Source organism: Scyliorhinus canicula, chromosome 20 (assembly GCF_902713615.1).
Source record: "Scyliorhinus canicula chromosome 20, sScyCan1.1, whole genome shotgun sequence".
NCBI lineage: Eukaryota > Metazoa > Chordata > Chondrichthyes > Carcharhiniformes > Scyliorhinidae > Scyliorhinus > Scyliorhinus canicula.
This window is the reverse complement of record NC_052165.1, coordinates 25,109,941-25,130,761: the sequence shown is the minus strand read 5'-3', so window position 1 is coordinate 25,130,761 and position 20,821 is coordinate 25,109,941. Positions and strand designations below refer to the sequence as shown.

The 20,821-nt window shown below is 44.9% G+C and overlaps 1 protein-coding gene across 4 annotated transcripts in view; it reads right to left on the bottom strand.

Moving 5' to 3' along the window:
- The window catches only part of ptprb (protein tyrosine phosphatase receptor type b), a 135,841-nt gene that overhangs the window by 20,218 nt on the left and 94,802 nt on the right, over positions 1–20,821 (bottom strand). For all 4 annotated transcript variants that reach the window (XM_038780471.1, XM_038780472.1, XM_038780473.1 and 1 more), the window contains 5 exons: positions 17,733–17,996; positions 14,818–15,084; positions 12,723–13,007; positions 10,522–10,800; positions 7,230–7,379 (listed from right to left, as the gene is read on the bottom strand). In XM_038780471.1, coding sequence (XP_038636399.1) covers positions 7,230–7,379; positions 10,522–10,800; positions 12,723–13,007; positions 14,818–15,084; positions 17,733–17,996 — 1,245 coding nt within the window. The remainder of the gene's footprint in view (positions 1–7,229; positions 7,380–10,521; positions 10,801–12,722; positions 13,008–14,817; positions 15,085–17,732; positions 17,997–20,821) is intronic.

Sequence of the window (20,821 nt, the reverse complement as noted above, 5' to 3'; positions counted from 1 at the left end):
CAGCTGTTCTGGGGAAATTTGCATACGTGCAGTGCGGTCAGCCTAAGTTGAAGGTGAACCTGCGAAGAAGACCCAAGGAGTTTGAGTAAAGGCAAGCAACCAGCAGAGGGCAGCAGAGCAGAGCTACTGATCAGCTGTTCTGGGGAAATTTGCATACGTGCAGTGCGGTCAGCCTAAGTTGAAGGTGAACCTGCGAAGAAGACCCAAGGAGTTTGAGTAAAGGCAAGCAACCAGCAGAGGGCAGCAGAGCAGAGCTACTGATCAGCTGTTCTGGGGAAATTTGCATACGTGCAGTGCGGTCAGCCTAAGTTGAAGGTGAACCTGCGAAGAAGACCCAAGGAGTTTGAGTAAAGGCAAGCAACCAGCAGAGGGCAGCAGAGCAGAGCTACTGATCAGCTGTTCTGGGGAAATTTGCATACGTGCAGTGCGGTCAGCCTAAGTTGAAGGTGAACCTGCGAAGAAGACCCAAGGAGTTTGAGTAAAGGCAAGCAACCAGCAGAGGGCAGCAGAGCAGAGCTACTGATCAGCTGTTCTGGGGAAATTTGCATACGTGCAGTGCGGTCAGCCTAAGTTGAAGGTGGTTTGTGGAGGGGCTGTTGGCAAGTGACAGTTAAACCCGAAACACTTTGTGAGTGTTTCCCACCCTACCTCCTCCTCTAACCAACCCCCCCACCCCATGGTGGTTGGGAAGCGGGAGCAGGGGCCTGTCGTGAAGGTGAGTGAGTGCCTTTAAATTTCCTTACCTTTCAGCGGGATCAGGGTTTGAGGTAATATCAGGTAAGCTCTTCCTTTCTTTTTCTTTTTCTTGTTTTTTTTTTAATCTAGAGGGGATGTCAGGGAAGGCAGTACAATGCTCCTCCTGCAGAATGTTTGAGGTGAGGGACGCCGTCAGTGTCCCTGCTGATTTCATCTGTGGGAAGTGCACCCAACTCCAGCTCTTCAAAAACCGTGTTAGGGACCTGGAGCTTGAGCTGGATGAACTTCGGATCATTCGGGAGGCAGAGGGGGTCATAGATAGGAGCTTCAGGGAAGTAGTTACACCAAAGACTGGAGATAGATGGGTAACTGTAAGAGGGACTGGGAAGAAGCAGTCAGTGCAGGGACCCCCTGCGGTCGTTCCCCTGAGTAACAAGTATACCGTTTTGGATACTTGTGGGGGGGACGACTTACCAGGGGTAAGCCATGGGGTACGGGCCTCTGGCACGGAGTCTGTCCCTGTTGCTCAGAAGGGAAGGGGGGAAAGGAGTAGAACATTAGTAATTGGGGACTCAATAGTCAGGGGCACAGATAGGAGATTTTGTGGGAGCGAGAGAGACTCACGTTTGGTATGTTGCCTCCCAGGTGCAAGGGTACGTGATGTCTCGGATCGTGTTTTCCGGGTCCTTAAGGGGGAGGGGGAGCAGCCCCAAGTCGTAGTCCACATTGGCACTAACGACATAGGTAGGAAAGGGGACAAGGATGTCAGGCAGGCCTTTAGGGAGCTAGGATGGAAGCTCAGAGCGAGAACAAACAGAGTTGTTATCTCTGGGTTGTTGCCCGTGCCACGTGATAGTGAGATGAGGAATAGGGAGAGAGAGCAATTAAACACGTGGCTACAGGGATGGTGCAGGCGGGAGGGATTCAGATTTCTGGATAACTGGGGCTCTTTCTGGGGAAGGTGGGACCTCTATAGACAGGATGGTCTACATCTGAACCTGAGGGGCACCAATATCCTGGGGGGGAGATTTGTTAGTACTCTTTGGGGGGGTTTAAACTAATTCAGCAGGGGCATGGGAACCTGGATTGTAGTTTTGGGGTGCGAGAGATTGAGAGTAGAGAGGTCAGGAGCACAGTTTTGACTTCGCAGGAGGGCGGCAATGTTCAGGTCTGTGGTTTGAAGTGTGTCTATTTCAATGCCAGGAGTATACGAAATAAGGTAGGGGAACTGGCAGCATGGGTTGGTACCTGGGACTTCGATGTTGTGGCCATTTCAGAGACATGGATAGAGCAGGGACAGGAATGGTTGTTGCAGGTTCCGGGGTTTAGGTGCTTTAGTAAGGTCAGAGAGGGGGCAAAAGAGGGGGAGGTGTGGCGCTGCTAGTCAAGGACAGTATTACGGTGGTAGAAAGGATGCAAGATGGGGACTCTTCTTCCGAGGTAGTATGGGCTGAGGTTAGAAACAGGAAAGGAGAGGTCACCCTGTTGGGAGTTTTCTATAGGCCACCTAATAGTTCTAGAGATGTAGAGGAAAGGATGGCGAAGATGATTCTGGAAAAGAGCGAAAGTAACAGGGTAGTTGTTATGGGAGACTTTAACTTTCCTAATATTGACTGGAAAAGATATAGTTCGAGTACATTGGATGGGTCGTTCTTTGTACAATGTGTGCAGGAGGGTTTTCTGACACAATATGTTGACAGGCCAACAAGAGGTGAGGCCACTTTGGATTTGGTTTTGGGTAATGAACCAGGCCAGGTGTTAGATCTGGAGGTAGGTGAACACTTTGGAGACAGTGACCACAATTCGGTGACCTTTACGTTAGTGATGGAAAGGGATAAGTATACCCCGCAGAGCAAGAGTTATAGCTGGGGGAAGGGCAATTATGATGCCATTAGACATGACTTAGGATGTGTTGGTTGGAGAAGTAGGCTGCAAGGGTTGGGCACACTGGATATGTGGAGCTTGTTCAAGGAACAGCTATTGCATGTTCTTGATAAGTACGTACCAGTCAGGCAGGGAGGAAGGGGTCGAGCGAGGGAACCGTGGTTTACCAAGAAGTGGAATCTCTTGTTAAGAGGAAGAAGGAGGCCTATGTGAAGATGAGGCGTGAAGTTTCAGTTGGGGCGCTTGATAGTTACAAGGAAGCGAGGAAGGATCTAAAGAGAGAGCTGAGACGAGCAAGGAGGGGACATGAGAAGTCTTTGGCAGGTAGGATCAAGGAAAACCCAAAAGCTTTCTATAGGTATGTCAGGAATAAAAGAATGACTAGGGTAAGAGTAGGGCCAGTCAAGGACAGTGGTGGGAAGTTGTGTGTGGAGGCTGAGGAGATAAGCGAGATACTAAATGAATACTTTTCGTCAGTATTCACTCAAGAAAAAGATAATATTGTGGAGGAGAATGCTGAGACCCAGGCTATTAGAATAGATGGCATTGAGGTGCGTAGGGAAGAAGTGTTGGCAATTCTGGACAAGGTGAAAATAGATAAGTCCCCGGGGCCGGATGGGATTTATCCTAGGATTCTCTGGGAAGCCAGGGAAGAGATTGCTGAGCCTTTGGCTTTGATTTTTAGGTCATCATTGGCTACAGGAATAGTGCCAGAGGACTGGAGGATAGCAAATGTGGTCCCTTTGTTCAAGAAGGGGAGTAGAGATAACCCCGGTAACTATAGGCCGGTGAGCCTAACGTCTGTGGTGGGTAAAGTCTTGGAGAGGATTATAAAAGATACGATTATAATCATCTAGATAGGAATAATATGATTAGGGATAGTCAGCATGGTTTTGTGAAGGGTAGGTCATGCCTCACAAACCTTATCGAGTTCTTTGAGAAGGTGACTGAACAGGTAGACGAGGGTAGAGCAGTTGATGTGGTGTATATGGATTTCAGTAAAGCGTTTGATAAGGTTCCCCACGGTCGGCTATTGGAGAAAATACGGAGGCTGGGGATTGAGGGTGATTTAGAGATGTGGATCAGAAATTGGCTAGTTGAAAGAAGACAGAGAGTGGTAGTTGATGGGAAATGTTCAGAATGGAGTTCAGTTACGAGTGGCGTACCACAAGGATCTGTTCTGGGGCCGTTGCTGTTTGTCATTTTTATAAATGACCTAGAGGAGGGCGCAGAAGGATGGGTGAGTAAATTTGCAGACGACACTAAAGTCGGTGGAGTTGTAGACAGTGCGGAAGGATGTTGCAGGTTACAGAGGGACATAGATAAGCTGCAGAGCTGGGCTGAGAGGTGGCAAATGGAGTTTAATGTGGAGAAGTGTGAGGTGATTCACTTTGGAAAGAATAACAGGAATGCGGAATATTTGGCTAATGGTAAAATTCTTGCTAGTGTGGATGAGCAGAGGGATCTCGGTGTCCATGTACATAGATCCCTGAAAGTTGCCACCCAGGTTGATAGGGTTGTGAAGAAGGCCTATGGTGTGTTGGCCTTTATTGGTAGAGGGATTGAGTTCCGGAGCCATGAGGTCATGATGCAGCTGTACCAAACTCTGGTACGGCCGCATTTGGAGTATTGCGTACAGTTCTGGTCGCCTCATTATAGGAAGGACGTGGAAGCTTTGGAACGGGTGCAGAGGAGATTTACCAGGATGTTGCCTGGTATGGAGGGAAAATCTTATGAGGAAAGGCTGATGGACTTGAGGTTGTTTTCGTTAGAGAGAAGAAGGTTAAGAGGTGACTTAATAGAGGCATACAAAATGATCAGAGGGTTAGATAGGGTGGACAGCGAGAGCCTTCTCCCGCGGATGGAGGTGGCTAGCACGAGGGGACATAGCCTAAATTGAGGGGTAATAGATATAGGACAGAGGTCAGAGGTGGGTTTTTTACGCAAAGAGTGGTGAGGCCGTGGAATGCCCTACCTGCAACAGTAGTGAACTCGCCAACATTGAGGGCATTTAAAAATTTATTGGATAAGCATATGGATGATAAGGGCATAGTGTAGGTTAGATGGCCTTTAGTTTTTTTTTCCATGTCGGTGCAACATCGAGGGCCGAAGGGCCTGTACTGCGCTGTATCGTTCTATGTTCTATGTTCTATGTTCTATGTTATACTATTATCGCTAACCCAATTCTCAAAAGTAAATCTGTATTTTCAGCTTTAGTGTCATTAGTGTTGTATGTCTGCAGCTCTCCATTTGCATTGAATAACTGGGAAGATGGAAAGGCATTGGTAAATTGAATTTGATTTAAGTTGTCATCAAGGCTACAAAAACAACATTAGAAAATAATCCTTTCAGCTTTTTTGATCGAACAAGCTTCGAAGATTTCACAACGTTCAAAAGATTCACTAGTTACCAGGCAGGGTTTTCATAACCAGAAGGAAAAAATGGTATGAGATGGATAGAGACTCCACACAGACAGTGACCCAGCCGGGAATCGAACCTGGGACCCTGGAGCTGTGAAGCATTTATGCTAACCACCATGCTAAGAACTTTCGTGTTTACATTATTTCCTTCGCGAGGAAGTCAGGGCCGAGAAGCCAAAGGGGGGACTTGATAATGGTTTCAAAGAGCATGAAAATTGTGAGAAGGTACTAGATTGTTTCTGCTGGAGCAAAGGCGGAGAATTTTAGATAATCACAATAAGAAATCAAAAGTTTGTGTGATTCTCTGGAGCAGATCTTCACTTTGTGCGACGGTGTAAAGGAAATATGCCATTGTTTTAAATTGCTCCTGACTTTTATCAAGGAGAAAGTTAGCAGAGCAAGAATGACAGTTTGGGCAAGAATAGAACCAAAGTGAAAATAGATACCCGTAAATTAAAACCAATTAGATTGTATTATTGTTTGGCTCAAGTTTAACTAATTTTCTAATTGCGGCAGTTCATGCATAATCTTTTCAAGTTTGGTGAAATGTGTTTCCAGGGTGAGTTGAGGGGGGCAAGGTTGTGTGATGGGGGAAGTCATGATGGTAGCTGAACTATGTTGCTAGGGATTTTGATGGCTTTGAATAGATCATGGTTGGAAATATACCGAATTCAAAATAATCTAAATTCAAAATAATCTCTCTTTGATTATATACTGGGTAGACTCAAGTCATGTGTCCGGTCTCCACCAAAAGCTCAGCTTCTTCACCAGAGGTTCCAATCTCCATCCTGGCAGCCATCTGCGACTGGACTAGACTGTGCTCAACCTCAATATCATATTGGACCATGAGGTAAACTTTCAAGCACATATCTTCGCTCAGTAAGACTGCTGACTTACATTTCCGTAATTATGCCAATTCTCACCCTTGCGTCAGCATGTTTCTGCTGCTGAAACTATCACCCGTGCCTTTGTTACTTTCAGACATGACTATTCTAATGCAATTCTTGCTGGTCTCCCATACTCTTCCCTCCATAAACTTGAAGTCATGCAAAACTCGACTGCTTGTCTTTTGACTTGAAGCAATCAACCTGTGCTCACTGGTCTATGCTGGCTTCCAGTCAAACAACGTCTCATTCTTAAAACTCTTACCCTTGTTTTCAAATCCGTCCTTTGTCTGCCCCTTCTCTAACTCTCCAGCCCCACAACACTCTGAGATATTTGGGCTGCTCTAATTCTGCCCTCTTGAGCATCCCGTTTTAATTGCCCCACCATTGATGCCATATCTTTAGTTGCCTAGGTTCAAATCTCTGAAATTCCCATCCTAAACCCATCTATCCACCTCACTTTCCTCCTTTATGACACTCCCTAAAACCTACATCTTTGACTAAGCCTTCTGGCCATCTGCCATGATGCCTCCTTATATGGCTCTATGTCATTTTTGTTTTATAATATCTGTGACGTTTATTTTTATTCATCCAAGGGATGTTAAGCGTTGCCGGCTAGGACAGTATTTATTGGCCATCCCTAATTTCCCTCGGGAATGTGGAATTGAACTGCCTTCTTGAACCGCTGCAGTCCCTGAGGTACAGGTACACCCACAATGCTGTCAAGGAGGGAGTTCCAGGATTTTGACCCAGTGACGGTGAAGGAACAGCGATATATTTCCAAATCAGGATGGTAACTTCCTGGTGAACTTCCAGGTGGTGATGTTCTCATGCATCTGCTGCCCTTGTCTTTCGAGATGGTAGTGGTTGTGGGTTTGGAAGATGCAGCCTAAGGAGCCTTGGGTTTTGTTACAATAAAGGTGCTGACTAAACATTAACTGTTATTGTTGTTAGAATACATGCAGCATCATTACCCAAATTTAACATTCAAATGCAATTGCGATTCCATAATTATGTTGATTTCTTCCCTCCCTGCCAAACTTAATCTGAAACCTTTTGTTCTACAGTCATGGTTAATAGGCAGGATACATTAACTTGCAGGAAAAGACCAGGCCTGTTACATCAGTCCTGCCCTGTGCTGTAAGCACAGTTCACATACTATACAGCCGACACTCCCCAGAGTCTGGATATAAAATAATCTGGTGATTTCCTGATTTCTGCTCCTTGTGAACCATCGTCCTAATCAAGAGTGTGCGTTTTTACAATTGGCTCAAGCCTTTCTCGGAGTTACGTAAATGTTCACCAGTGTTAGTTAATGACACAAATCATGTGAAATAATATTTACCTTCCGCTTCACACACTATGACAGTGAAGTACTTTATGGCTCCATTGACATCACTGAACCAACTGCAATTAAAATTGAAATGTATGGTGGATTTGGTAATGACAACAGCTTTCTCGTCCACACGGATATGTGAAGGTGGAGCAGGTGGGCCTACAGGAAAAACGCATTTAGTTAACTTTTGCTGTAAAATTTATATTTGCACTGAATAATACTGATCAACTATGTTGCCGAGCTACTTTGTCAGGTTTTGCTCATTAAATTATTAGAGATATTAAGCACATTGCAGCCAGGTATGTTAAATGAAAGAATAACTATACAATTGAAAAGCTCCACTTGAACTTCTCACAAATCACAGTGAATGCACCGCAATATTTAGTTTTAAATGAAAGTAATTGAAAAGTATCCTTGAGAGACGTCATCACATTTATTCAACGACATGTGAGGTCTTTTTTCATCAAACTCAATTATGCCGTTGTCTGGAGATGTCACTAGTCCCTCAGTGTAGAACTTCAACCAAAATTAGGTATTCTAAATTGGACAATAATTAAAGATTAATTTGATAATATTTTTTAAAATGGCTGACAAATCATGGTGTCGCCTGTTGAGAAAGAGAAGGCAGCATTGTGCTCAGAGGAGGAAATAATTTTTCAGGTCTGCGGTTTACTTTCTAAGGGAATGACGCAATGTAAGAGTTGAAGTACAGGGTCCTGTAACACAAATAGCAGACCAGATAATCTAGAGCTGGATTTTCATGGAGGAGGTGGGAAGGTTGAGTGTCTGTTATTGGTATTTTTGGTTTAGGTCTGGACTTGCAGATAAGGCTTGAGGCGATGTTATTAACAAGCTATATATTTTATTGAACAATATTCTAACTATTTGCAAGGTATACACAGCATAAGGCTCTACATAGAACTCTCTCTCTCTATGCTCTGTTGTCATGTAATCTGCTGTCACTGATGGTGTCGACTATACAGGCGGAGTTTTACCATGATTTGTCAGAGTGGCTGAAAACCAGCATGTATTCATCCAGATGCACTGCTGAGTTTTCAGACCAGACTTTCTGGCGCTCTGACCGAAGGTAATCAGGGGGCATGGTTTACGCAGTCAGTCTCGCAGGGTGGGGCCTGATAGAGCTAGCAAGGTCAGCTCCGTAGAAATCAGGGTGCATATGTAAAGGTCAGAATTATCAGTGGTTCCCACCCACTGCACCCCTCCCATACCCAACTGCACAATTATCGGGGTCTCTCCCCTCCCCGTTGCACAGTTATTGGGGGATCCTCATCCCCAACATAACCAGTATCACCGCTGTTACCCCGTCACTGCAAAGTCCCCCCTTCAAAGATCTCGGAGTCTTTCTCCCCCACCCCCATCACACATTACGACCTCCCCCACCAACCCCCGCCCGCACATCCCCAATTGGATTCCCCAGAGGGCTCCCTTGACATTTCCCCAGCACAGGTTGGCACTGCCAAACTGGCAAGGCAACCTGTGCAAGAAGAGTGCCCAGCGGTGACCCTCTACCCCGACCACCCAATTTAATGACCATGGCAGGGGCCCCTGGCTGTTTCCTGTCTTCCTACAGCTGTTCTAAACCTTGCTGATGTGACATCATATTGGCGAGCTTTGAATACTCAGTAAGGAGAAAAGTGAATGGCATGGAGGTCCTTTAATAACATGTAAATCCACTAAAATGTATTTAAATGAGGTTCCCACCCATCGCCGGTGAGGAAAATTAGGAATCGCGATTTCGCTGGCGAGGAACACATTTCCCGACTCTCGTGAGATTTTGTGTCCATGTCTTTGTTCTCTCTGATGACAAGTATGAGTGCAAAATCGCCCCCTATATATATTATATATATTTAACATTAACCCTTTGTACTACAGAGTCAGGAAGATTCCTGACCTGGCAGTCCCTGAAGAGCCACCATCCATCACATTGCCATGCCTGGGAGGTGGGGGTGGGTTGGAGTCAGGCCTTTAGTTGCAGGCCTCAGGTGACAATGGAGGTGGGCAGTTGTTAAGTCCAGAGGCTGGAAATGCCTGTCTCCATTTACTGGGACATCAGCCCAGTTTTAATGATGAAATCCAGGCACTCACCCCTCACTCCCACTCACACCCATATCACCTCCATTCCACAACACCCCCTCCCTACATCCATGCTCCCCATACTCCCAATGCACCCCCATGCAACCTTCATAAGCCACACCCAGTGTCCACAATGGGCCGACCTTGGAATATCTTTGAAGTGGGCATTAACAATAAATTTCGAACAATTTAATAGAGCTATTCTAACATTCAGAGCTGCTTGATAGCAAACGGTCTCTTATCCATTGCACCCTTTCATAAAATTGGAAATCGCCTCAAATGTTCAATCTGTTCTACATACATCAAGTTCTGCTTCTAGAGTGCCCCATTGGGATGAAGGATGATTTGGTTCCATGAGTTCAATGGGTTCTGAGATGTTGATCTGCCACATGTGGGGCAGGTGGTGTTTGAATTTTCATGTCTCCATCCATGTCGGAAAATAGGCAGGAGGGATATAAAATCGGGTAGGGCCCAAATAGAAGCTTTGTGGCCCCATTCCCATTCTGTGGAATTTATATGCACCTGGGCGACACAGTAGCACCGTGGTTAGCACTGTTGCTTCAAAGTGCCAGGGATCCGTGTTCGATTCCCGGCTTGGGTCACTGTGCGGAGTCTGCACGTTCTCCCCATGTCTGCGTGGGTTTCCTCTGGGTGCTCCGGTTTCCTCCCACAAGTCCAGAAAGACTGCTGTTAGGTAATTTGGACATTCTGAATTCTCCCTCCGTGCACCCTAACAGGCGCCGGAATGTGGTGACCAGGGGCTTTTCACAGTAACTTCATTGCAGTGTTAATATAAGCCTACTTGTGACAATTAAAATTATTATTATTACATTATTTTGTGACTCACAGTGGTCACTGATGTCTGAGTGAGTTGCTGAGAAATCCATGGGATCTACCTTGTCTCGGGCTGCCATTTAATGTGCTGTGTGATGCATTCAATCACATTTTGCCTGTTAATTCTGAACATTAGAGTATAAAATGGTTTTATACCCAAATGTAGATGGTTTTACTTTTCTGAATTAATACAGTAAATTTTATTTTGTTTGTTAAAAAACTGTGGAATCTTGTGGCTATATTCTCCTAGTGGGTGAATGGAATTTCAAGTTACTCGTCACTAACTGGACTGTAACAAACTTTGCCCTTAGAATGTTTCAAACAAAATAAACAGTTTCACAAAAGATCAGACTATATGATTGGGAATACTTACTATCAATCATGGTAATAACACTGTCCTCAACGGCATCACTGGTCATTTTATCAGAGATAACTTTTATAGCCACTAAATATTTCTTGTCCGGCTCTAGTTCCTTGATGATGTATTGAACTAATTCTTTTTCAATTCTTCGTGAGTACACCAATTCTTTTTTGTCCAAATGGTAGCATTTAACATCATAGCCATCATAGTCTGAGTCAGGGTGTGTCCAGGAGCAGGAGACTGCAGTGGAACTCTGGGGTCGACACCGGATATGCTGAATTTTGTCAGGTCCTGTAATGTTACAAATAATTGTAAAAACAATTGCAATACCAAAAGACAAAAGAATCGACATTAGGTTCGATTTTAAAGCAAGTAAATAAATACTTTGTATAAAGGCTGCCTTGTCATAACCTGCCATCTTGATCTGGCACTTAAATGCAACTGAAAATCTCAGGAATTCAGGGGATTAACATCTCCAATGGTCTTCTAGCTTGTTCTTCATATAAGTTTAAATTTGGCGAACGTTTTCATGCCCACAATTTATCTTGCTCTAAGGCTCCTAGAAGGCAGCACAGTGGCGCAGTGAGTAGCACTGCTGCCTCATGGCACCGAGATCCCAGGTTCGATCCCGGCTCTGGGTTACTGTCCGCCTGGAGTTTGCACATTCTCCCTGTGTTTGTGTGGGTTTCGCCCCCACAACCCAAAGATGTGCAGGCTAGGTGGATTGACCACGCTAAATTGCCCTTAATTTGAATAAAAATGAATTGGGTACTCTAAATTTATTTTTAAAAAACAATCATGGCCCAAAACTCTGGAATTGTCTTCCGAAATCGCTCTCGCCCAATGTACCATTCTTCTTAAAAGGTCCCTCAGAACCCACCTCAATGATTATGCATTGTATACACCTTCCAATTCCTCTTATGCTTTGCTATTTTGAAAGCACTGTATAAATGCAGGTACATTATAACCGTACCTGTTAAAAAGCTCAATTGGTTTTACATGAATATGAATTAATTTTCATTTATTTACGAAGATATTTACAACACGCTTGATTCCTTGTTTCTGAATCTTTGTCTGACATCTCGATATATTTCCTTTTGTTCTGTTCTTTTGTGTGTGTTCTTTTAAAAATGCATTAATGTCATAACCCATTTAATACCGTAGATTCGGTGACATATTTAGGTCGGCAGTAAGAGGGTTTAACTGCTGTCTCAATTCAGGCTCAGCTGAGTATTTTGAGATTACTTGATTTGGAGAACCAATACATAAATCTTTAAGCCGGCTTTCAATAATTCAACAAACCCTATTTCTGGGAAGATTTAGCCTAAACCTCTTTATACGGCAATAATCCAACAATTCATCAACCAGCGAAGAAAAAAGAATGATTCAAAAAGTTTTTTAATTAAATAATTATACTCTGATCATCATACTGGAAGAAAAATGCATCGAACAGTGCATTGGAGCACAGAAACAGGAATAGGACATATAACCTCTTAACCCTGTTACTCAGTATTAAGTGAACTTCTACACTGAGGTGTTATACCAAGCTGATCCCATCCTCAACTGATATTCAAGGGAGTGGGATCAGGAATGGTTATCCTTTTCAACTCAGGGGCGCTAACCAATGCTTTTTTTATTTGCTCATGGGACGTGGGCTTCGCTGACTGAACCAGCATTTATTGCCCATCCCTAATTGTCTTTGAGGCGGCAGTTAAACGTTAACCACATTGCTCTGTGTCTGGGGTGCATGTAGGCCAGACCAGGTAAGGATGGCAGATTTCTTTCCCTAAAGGACATTAGTGAACCAGGTGAGTTTTTTCAAAAATCAGCAATGGCCATCTTTAGACTTTTAATTCCAGATTTTTATAAATTCAAATTTCACCATCCGCAGTGGCAGTATTCGAACCCGGTCTCCAGAACATTATCCTGGGTTTCTGGTTTACTAGTCCAGTGACAATGCCACTACACCACCGCCTCCTGAGTGCTGGACAGGCTGAAACTAACTAATTTGGTACAAAACAAGGATTAAAGTTAGGACTATTCTGGTCTGCATACTATAGGAGCCCATAGTGTCCTTACTCATTAATCGATTCCAGGGCATTATCACAGTTGTATTTTTGATAGACATTCTTCTCCAAGTTAAAATAATAGCCATGCAACTGGACAAATCTTATTCTGAACAGTGATTAAAATTATGTTGTGCTTTCACTTACGTGTCCTTATATGAGCTTGAACAGGTTCACTAAAAGATTTCAGCGAGTTCCCACTGACAGTCCGCACACTGAAAGTGTAGGGACGCCCGGGATGGAGCTTCTGTATGATCCGTCCTTTTGATTTTACAGTGTTGTACGGGTTAAAAACAACAACTGTAGAATCTTTTGGGGTCCACTGCAGCTCAAAGTCATCATAATCGGTCCAATCTGGAGGACCCAGCCATGTGATGACCAATGAAGTATTTGTAACATCAGCAAAGGATACTGACCCTGGAGGTTTCGGTGCTTTAAGAGAATTAAAGAATACCGGTAAGAGTTGGACTAAAATATTAACCAAATGATTGACAAGCCTACTGATTACAAAGTTCATTGAGAATACTTATATGTAAATTTTAATTAATACGCTTATCTCTAACTTATTCGGGGTCATTTTGTTTATGATTTCTTCTCAAGCTACAAGAAGGATTTGTTGTGTGCCTAAACAACCGCTAGCATTTATGTAACAGTCCCGAAAATCCGCAGGCATCGTCCAATGGGGTAAGAGCTGGCACGGTCCTGGCTGCAGCCACTAGCCCAGACTATGCTGAGTTGATGTTTGCAGGCTTAGGGCATGGGGTTGGGTGCAGCAAATCTTCAGCAACATGGATCACATAAGTTAAGGGACAATTCATCTAGAGCTGATGTTGTAAAAAATTCTTTAACCTTCATTAAGTTTAATTTCTGTCTGTGCAGTAGCATGTCAAAGCTCATCATGGTAATGAATACCAATGATCCTGCAGATTCTGGGTATGAGACATTGCAGACATTTTTGATGCCCAAAAGTAAAGGTTATGCCTCACAAAGTCATTAAATACATCATTATGCCAGAATCCGAGTTATAATTTATCGCCACAGTGTACTGTTCATGTTTTGCAATGGATTCATTCTTCCTTGTTAATTTACTTTCTGAATGCAATAACTTTTTACCCATTTTCCAGCCAATGGGCCAATTTTCTCCTTATAAAGCTGTGATTAGAGTTCAAAAACATCCCTCTACCTGAGGCTGTAACATCTGTTTCTGGGCTCCCAATTTACAAAAAAACTTTTCTTTCAAATTTTAAATGATGACAGATGTTTGTTTTTGTACATGTTCCAAATTTGCAGATGTCCCGAACTGCACTCAAACTGAGGTTGTTTCCTTAATGCAATGTCACTTTGAAACTCGTCCCATTAATGATGGCGGTTTACTTGGATTCAACTCTCAAAGCTTTCAACTCTTTAGGATGCGACTTTTGACAAACAAGTTAGTTTTGAACAATTGTGCTGGGCCAAAAACAAAGATGATGGGATTTAATTCAAATCAATGCCTGAAAAAGAATTGACCCCCAAAGTAAAGAAATGGACAGCAAATCCTTAGGATGCAAATTAAATCAGTATTCGTAAGATTTTCTTTTGATTTCTTGCACTGAATTTGAATCCCCTCAAAGCTTTGGTTGGATAGCCAGATTAAGCACTTTGAGATTATATAGGAGGAAGAGCAGAGCTTACTGTTCCAAAAGAGCGATCAAGTGATACTACGTTTATACTGACAGGAGCATTCTAACCGTGCAACACCCAAATGTCTAAACTGGAGTTATGCTCAATCTGACCTCTAATTTGAAGGCTACAGAGCCTTGTTGCTGTAAATGTCCAGGTGCCAGTTACATATTAATTGCTTTGCAAAGAAACAAGTGCCTTGCAAGAAGCAAGCATGAACAATTACCTTTCTTTTTTAAGAATGTTCACACTTTGAATTGTAGCTGTATTGGGTCCCACCCATTTATACTGACATGACAGGAGATATTGGAGGTAATTTTAACCTGCTTTGTTGTTGATAGTGAATCAACGGGCTGTTTACACATGCCTGACTTTCCAGTGGAAATTAGATTCTGCCAACTGAGATATAATCGCCTCTGGCTTCTTTCCCATTTGGGTTAATACATGCTCCCATGTAGCGAAGTGTAATCACAGACTGCACTGTTTATTCATGATACTTTCTGAGCTACCATTTATGAGAAATACACTGGCTATAGATATTTGAAATGCATTAAAAGTGAAAACATCAATCGGTATTTACCTGTTCTTCCCTCTGCAGCAGCTTTATTGCTCAACTCTCCACTTTGTGTTACTATCACCATATGATAAATCCTACCAGGGATCAAGCCCAGAAAGTAGCATTCCTTCAAGTCTTTCTTTCCAAATTTATTGCTTTGCACAGTGCCATTTGGATTATAAAGTGACATGTTGTAGGAATCAAACTCTCCCACAGCCAGAGTCCATGTGAATAACAAGCTGTCAGTTTGGTTAATGTTCACCCATTGCAGACGAGTAACTTTAGCTGGAACTGAACAAATAGAATTAAACTTGGATGAGTTAATAAAAGAGGAGAATATAAACAAAGATTTCTAAAGCTATTTCTACAAATATCAATGACTTTGATGAAGGAATTGAGAATTGCGATTCAGCTTTGCAATTTGGGAGGCCCAGTAAATGGTATGGATTGAAACAGGACCAACGGATTTGAACAGATTGAGTGAGTGGGAAAAACTGGCAGATGGAGTTCAAAGTGTGAGGCCACCCACCTCATGACCAAGAGAGACAAATCAAAGTATTTTCTTCATGGTAAGAGACGAGGAACTGTTTTGATAGCAATGAGATTTGGGTGTTCTGGTAAATCACTGAAAGCTAATTTAAAAGGGCTGAACGGCATGGTAGCACAGTGGTTAGCATTGCTGCCTCATCGTGCCAGGGACCTGGTTCGATTCCGACCTTGTGTGGAGTTTGCATGTTCTCCCTGGGTGCTCTGGTTTCCCCCCACATTCCAAAGATGTGCAGGTTAGGTAGATTGGCCATGTTAAATTGTCTCTTAGTGTCCAAATGTTAGGTGGGGTTGTGGGAATGGAGTGGGGGATTGGGCCTGGGTGCGGTGCTCTTTCAGAGGATTGGTGCAGATTCAATGGGCTGAATGATCTCCTTCTGCACTGTAGGAATTCTATTCTTTGGTTCTATAGATGTTGGCTTTCAAGGGGTCTAAATTACAACACTTTGCAATTTATGCTTCAGTTGTACAGAGCCTTGGTCAGACCCTACCTGCAGTATTGCTTTCAGTTTTGGGCACTGTCCCTCTGGTAGTGATAAAGAGAAAGAGAAAAAGTAGTAAATAAAGACAAAAAGAAAATGACGTACAGATAACAAAAAATACTCCATGTTTGGAGCGAAGGGGAGATAGAATCATAGAATTTTCAGATAATTCAGGTACACAGTACAACTCAGCGGCCTACCATTTATAAAAAGATTCATATTGTTCTAATGGCAGAAATAGTTGAGCTATAAATTAGCATCCCATATAAATCTAAGACTGATAGAGACATTGAATATACAGAGTTTGTCAAATTACTTTGGTGATTTAAGCAATATAATTCTTTTTGATGAAATATAGTCCTATCAATATGAACTCTAATAAACCCTTCACCTTACAAAGTGGTCGGAGAATCGGCGGGGGGGGGCATGAATCCCTCCCCCACCGGCCGCCGAATTCTCCAGCACCGGAGATTTGGCGGGGGCGAGAATCGCGCTGCACCGGTCGGCGGGCCCCCCCCGGCGATTCTCCGGCCCGCAATGGGCCGAAGTCCTGCTGCATTTATGCCGGTCCCGCTGGCGTGAATTGAACCAGGTCCCTTACTGGCGGGACCTGGCGGCGCGGGCGGGCTCCGGGGTCCTGGGGGAGGGGCACGAGGCGATCTGGCCCTGGGGGGGCTCCCCTACGGTGGCCTGGCCCACGATCGGGGCCCACCGATCCACGGGCGGGCTTGTGCCATGGGGGCACTCATTTCCTACGCACGCCCGTCAGCCTTCGTCATGGTCGACGCGTCGGAGAAACCCCCCTGCACATGCACGGGGATGACGTCGGCAGCCGCTGATGCTCCCGCGCATGCGCGGACTCCCGCCGACTGGCGGAGTCTCTTCGGCCTCCGCTGGCGTGGCGCCAAAGGCCTTCCACGCCAGCCGGCGGGGCACTAACCACTTCGGGGGCAGGCCTAGCCCCGAAAGGTGCGGGCTTGGCCCCTAAAGGTGCGGAGGAATCCGCAGCTTTGGGGCGGCCCGACACCAGAGTGGTTCACGCCACTTCATCCCGCCGGGACACCCTCCCCGCCGGATAGGGGAGAATCCCGCCCCTGGAGTCTGCTATTTAGTTTGACATCTGTCCCTGCAATGGTATTCTTTTTTTAAATACAAATTTAGAGTACCTAATTCTTTCTTTTTTCCAATTAAGGAGCAATTTAGCATGGTAAATCCACCTAGCCTGCACATCTTTGGGTCGTGGGGATGAGCAAGCACGAGGAGAATGTGCAAACTCCCCACGGACAGTGACCCGGGGCCGGAATCGAACCCGGGTCCTCAGCACCATGAGGCAGCAATGTTAACCACTGTGCCACCATGTCACCAACCTGCAATGGTATTCTATGACAAGTGTTCCAGCATAATAAATTGTTAGACAGAAGATGTTCTGTGTTTTACGTGTAGCAAAAGTGTAACTGCATTTTTTTAGAAATATATTTACATAAAGGAAATCATCCTCACTGATAACTGAGAACGTCACTTAATAATACCACGGAGCGGAAGCTAGCCGGAGACCCTATTCCTGATTGTTGTCAAATGATCCCTGCTGCAAAGTGCTTGTTTGTGTAAGGGCTGTGTTTACGCAAGTTGTGATTCCCTCTGTAGTGTAGTTAACAAGCCTGCCCCTCAACAGCCGAATTAGCTCACTGTCCAAAACAAGATACCAGCAGGTATTTGGCACCGAACAAACTGTATTCGACAATGCGTTGACACCATCAGTAGAGAATGGGACTCGACTGGACTACCTTGAGTTGGTGGCGGAGGAAATTAATTATTGGTTATTTTCAATGATAATGAAAAAGGCAGAACATTAACAAAAGTTCAGAATGAAATAAACTGGCAGAAATGATCAAATTGATGATACTGCTTTACCTGTCCTTCCAAAAACAGAGGATTCATTAGTTAAGCCCCCACTGTGAGTGACTATCACAAGCTTATACATTTTGCCTGGCGTCAGGTTCTGGAAGGAGCATTCTTCAAGGTTCTGGATGCCAGATTTCCTGTCGTGAAGTGTCTTATCTGAGTTGTAGAGGAATATTTCGTAAGAGTCACATTCTCCCTCTGCTTTGGTCCAGTTGAATGACAGAATCTCAATGCTGTTGTCTTGCAACTTTAGATCTGTGACTGCAGCTGGAACTGAACAGGCAAACACAATGAGCAGATACGGGACAGAAATGTGCGGAACTTTATGAAAACAGCTATGCATCTCCAACGCTATCTTACACTTCATAAAACAATGAATTTTGGATTTACTGGGATAAAGTCCACTTGAAGAAAAACTTCATCATAGTTGCCCAGATTACTTAGGCAGTGCTTAACAAACAGCAGGCTGTCAATTATACTTTTACTTGCACTTGCTGACAGGGGACACAATTTAACCAAAAACATTTCTAAGTATCATTTTGGGCGAGAATGGCGGGTGTTTCTCTTTTTTAAAAATACATTTAGAGTACCCAATTCATTTTTTCCAATTCAGGGGCAATTTAGCGTGGCCAATCTTTGGGTTGTGGGGAGAATGTGCAAACTGCACAAGGCCAGTGACCCAGAGCCGGGATCGACCCTGGGACCTTGGCGCCGTGAGGCAGCAGTGCTAACCACTCCGTCACCATGCTGCCCAGGCAGGGAGTTTCTCAACGGCTTTTTGGATGCGATACACACCAGTATTTGCCCATACATACTCATTTTTTGGGGGCCTTGGGGAGTTTCTCCCCGGTCTAGCCCACACTTTAAAACATTTTCAGCAATGGGGAGCTGAACTCGCAGAGACCGGCTCCTCACAGATTGAGCCGCCATTTTTAAAGGGTGCCCCGATCTCCAAGTGACCTTGATGGTCCCCACCCATGAGCAATGCACACATGGACATAACCCAGACACCCGCTAAGTGAGGATTTCCTGCTAGGAGATCGCTGAGGGCCCCCCACTTTTCAGGCCTCCCCACCCCTCTCAGCAGGTCCCTTTCAGTACCCCCAACATTCACCCCCCCAACCATTATGAGAGCCTTTCATACCTGCCTTCACCCCCACACTCTTTATACCTCCCTCATCCCCCATTTCATGCGCATGGCCCCCCTCAAGCCCTGACCCTTGACAGTGCCACCCTGGCACTAGGGCACCCCAACACTGTCACCCAGGCACCCTGGGAGTGCCCCTGCCAGATGGGCAGTACCAAGGTGGTCGGACGCCGGAGGGAGAGCCAGGGTGCCACCCTGCCTTATCCGTGACCACCCAGTGATCTCCAGTGACTTGGTAACCCCCCCCACCAGGTGTGTGGACCAAAATTAAATGGCGGTGCGTCCAGGCCTCGCTGGAAAGGCTGTTAGTTCCCGGGCCTCAGGAGAATCCGGCGCATGCATTCGGCTCATTTACATATGCTGATCTGGATCTCACCTAGTGTGGGTGAAATCCAGATCGTGATGTCTCACATGATCTTGTTGGATCTCGCAAGGCTTCCCGAGCATCTCAAATCTCGCGAGAGGCCTCTTGCAAGATTAAACAGCCTCATCGCATTACCGAGTCGGGCATGATGAAGCCACATGCCCAGAAGCTCTGTGGGCTTTTTCACTGGAACGTGAAGCGATTAGAAAACCAAAACAATGCATAATTTTCTTTGATGAATTCAGGGTCTGTGAACAAGGGAAGCACCTTCTGCTGGGAAATTCCCAGCTGGGCTTGCCTGTACAAGGGTAAGTATCTGCAAAGTCAGAATTTTCATTTTGGGGGTGGGGGAGGAGAGGGCGGGATGTGTTTCTGAGTGGAAGGTTGTGACTAGTGATGTTCCACTGGGATCTGTGCTGGTGCCTCTGTTGTTTGTGGTGTACATAAACAATTTGGAGGAAAATGTAGCTGGTCTGATAAGTACGTTTGCGGATGACATCAAGGAGTGGCAGATAGTGTTTATGATTGTCAGAAGATACAGCAGGACATAGATAGGTTGGAGACTTGGGCATAGAAATGTCAAATGGAGATTAATCCAGACAAATGTGAGGTAATGCATTTTGGTAATGCATAGAGGGGAAATATACTGTAAATGGCAAAACTCTTAAGAATATAGAAAGTCAGAGAGATCTGGGCGTGCAGGTCCACAAATCTTTGAAAGTGGCAACACAAGTGGACTAGGTAGTCAAGAAAGCACATGGAATGCTTGCCTCCATTGGATGGGGGGCAGCAGGGTAGCATGGTGGTTAGCATAAATGCATAAATGCTTCACAGCTCCAGGGTCCCAGGTTCGATTCCCGGCTGGGTCACTGTCTGTGTGGAGTCTGCACGTCCTCCCCCTGTGTGCGTGGGTTTCCTCCGGGTGCTCCGGTTTCCTCCCACAGTCCAAAGATGTGAGGGTTAGGTGGATTGGCCATGCTAAATTGCCCGTAGTGTCCTAATAAAAGTAAGGTTAAGGGGGGGGGTTGTTGGGTTACGGGTATAGGGTGGATACGTGGGTTTGAGTAGGGTGATCATGGCTCGGCACAACATTGAGGGCCGAAGGGCCTGTTCTGTGCTGTACTGTTCTATGTTCTATGTTCTATAAAAACTGACAAATCATGCTGCAGTTGTATAGAACCTTTGTAAGGCCGCACTTGGAATATTTCACACATTTCTGGTCGCCACAATACCAGAAATATTTAGAGGCTTTGGAGAGGGTGCAGAGGAGGTTTACCAGGATGTTGGCTGGTCTGCAGGGTGTTAGCTATGCAGAGAGGCTGAATAGACTCTGACTGTTTTCCTTAGAACGACGGAGGTTATGGGGTGACCTGATAGAAGTCTACAAGATTATGAGGGGCATGGATCGAGTGGATGGGCAGACACTCTTTCCCAGGGTGGAGGGGTCAGTCACCAGGGGACATAGGTTTAAGGTCCATGGGTCAAAGTTCAGAGGAGATGTGTGAGGCAGGTTTTTTACACAGATGGTGGTGAGTGCCGGGAACGTGTTGCCAGGGGAGGTTGTGGAAGCAGATCCTATGAACCACA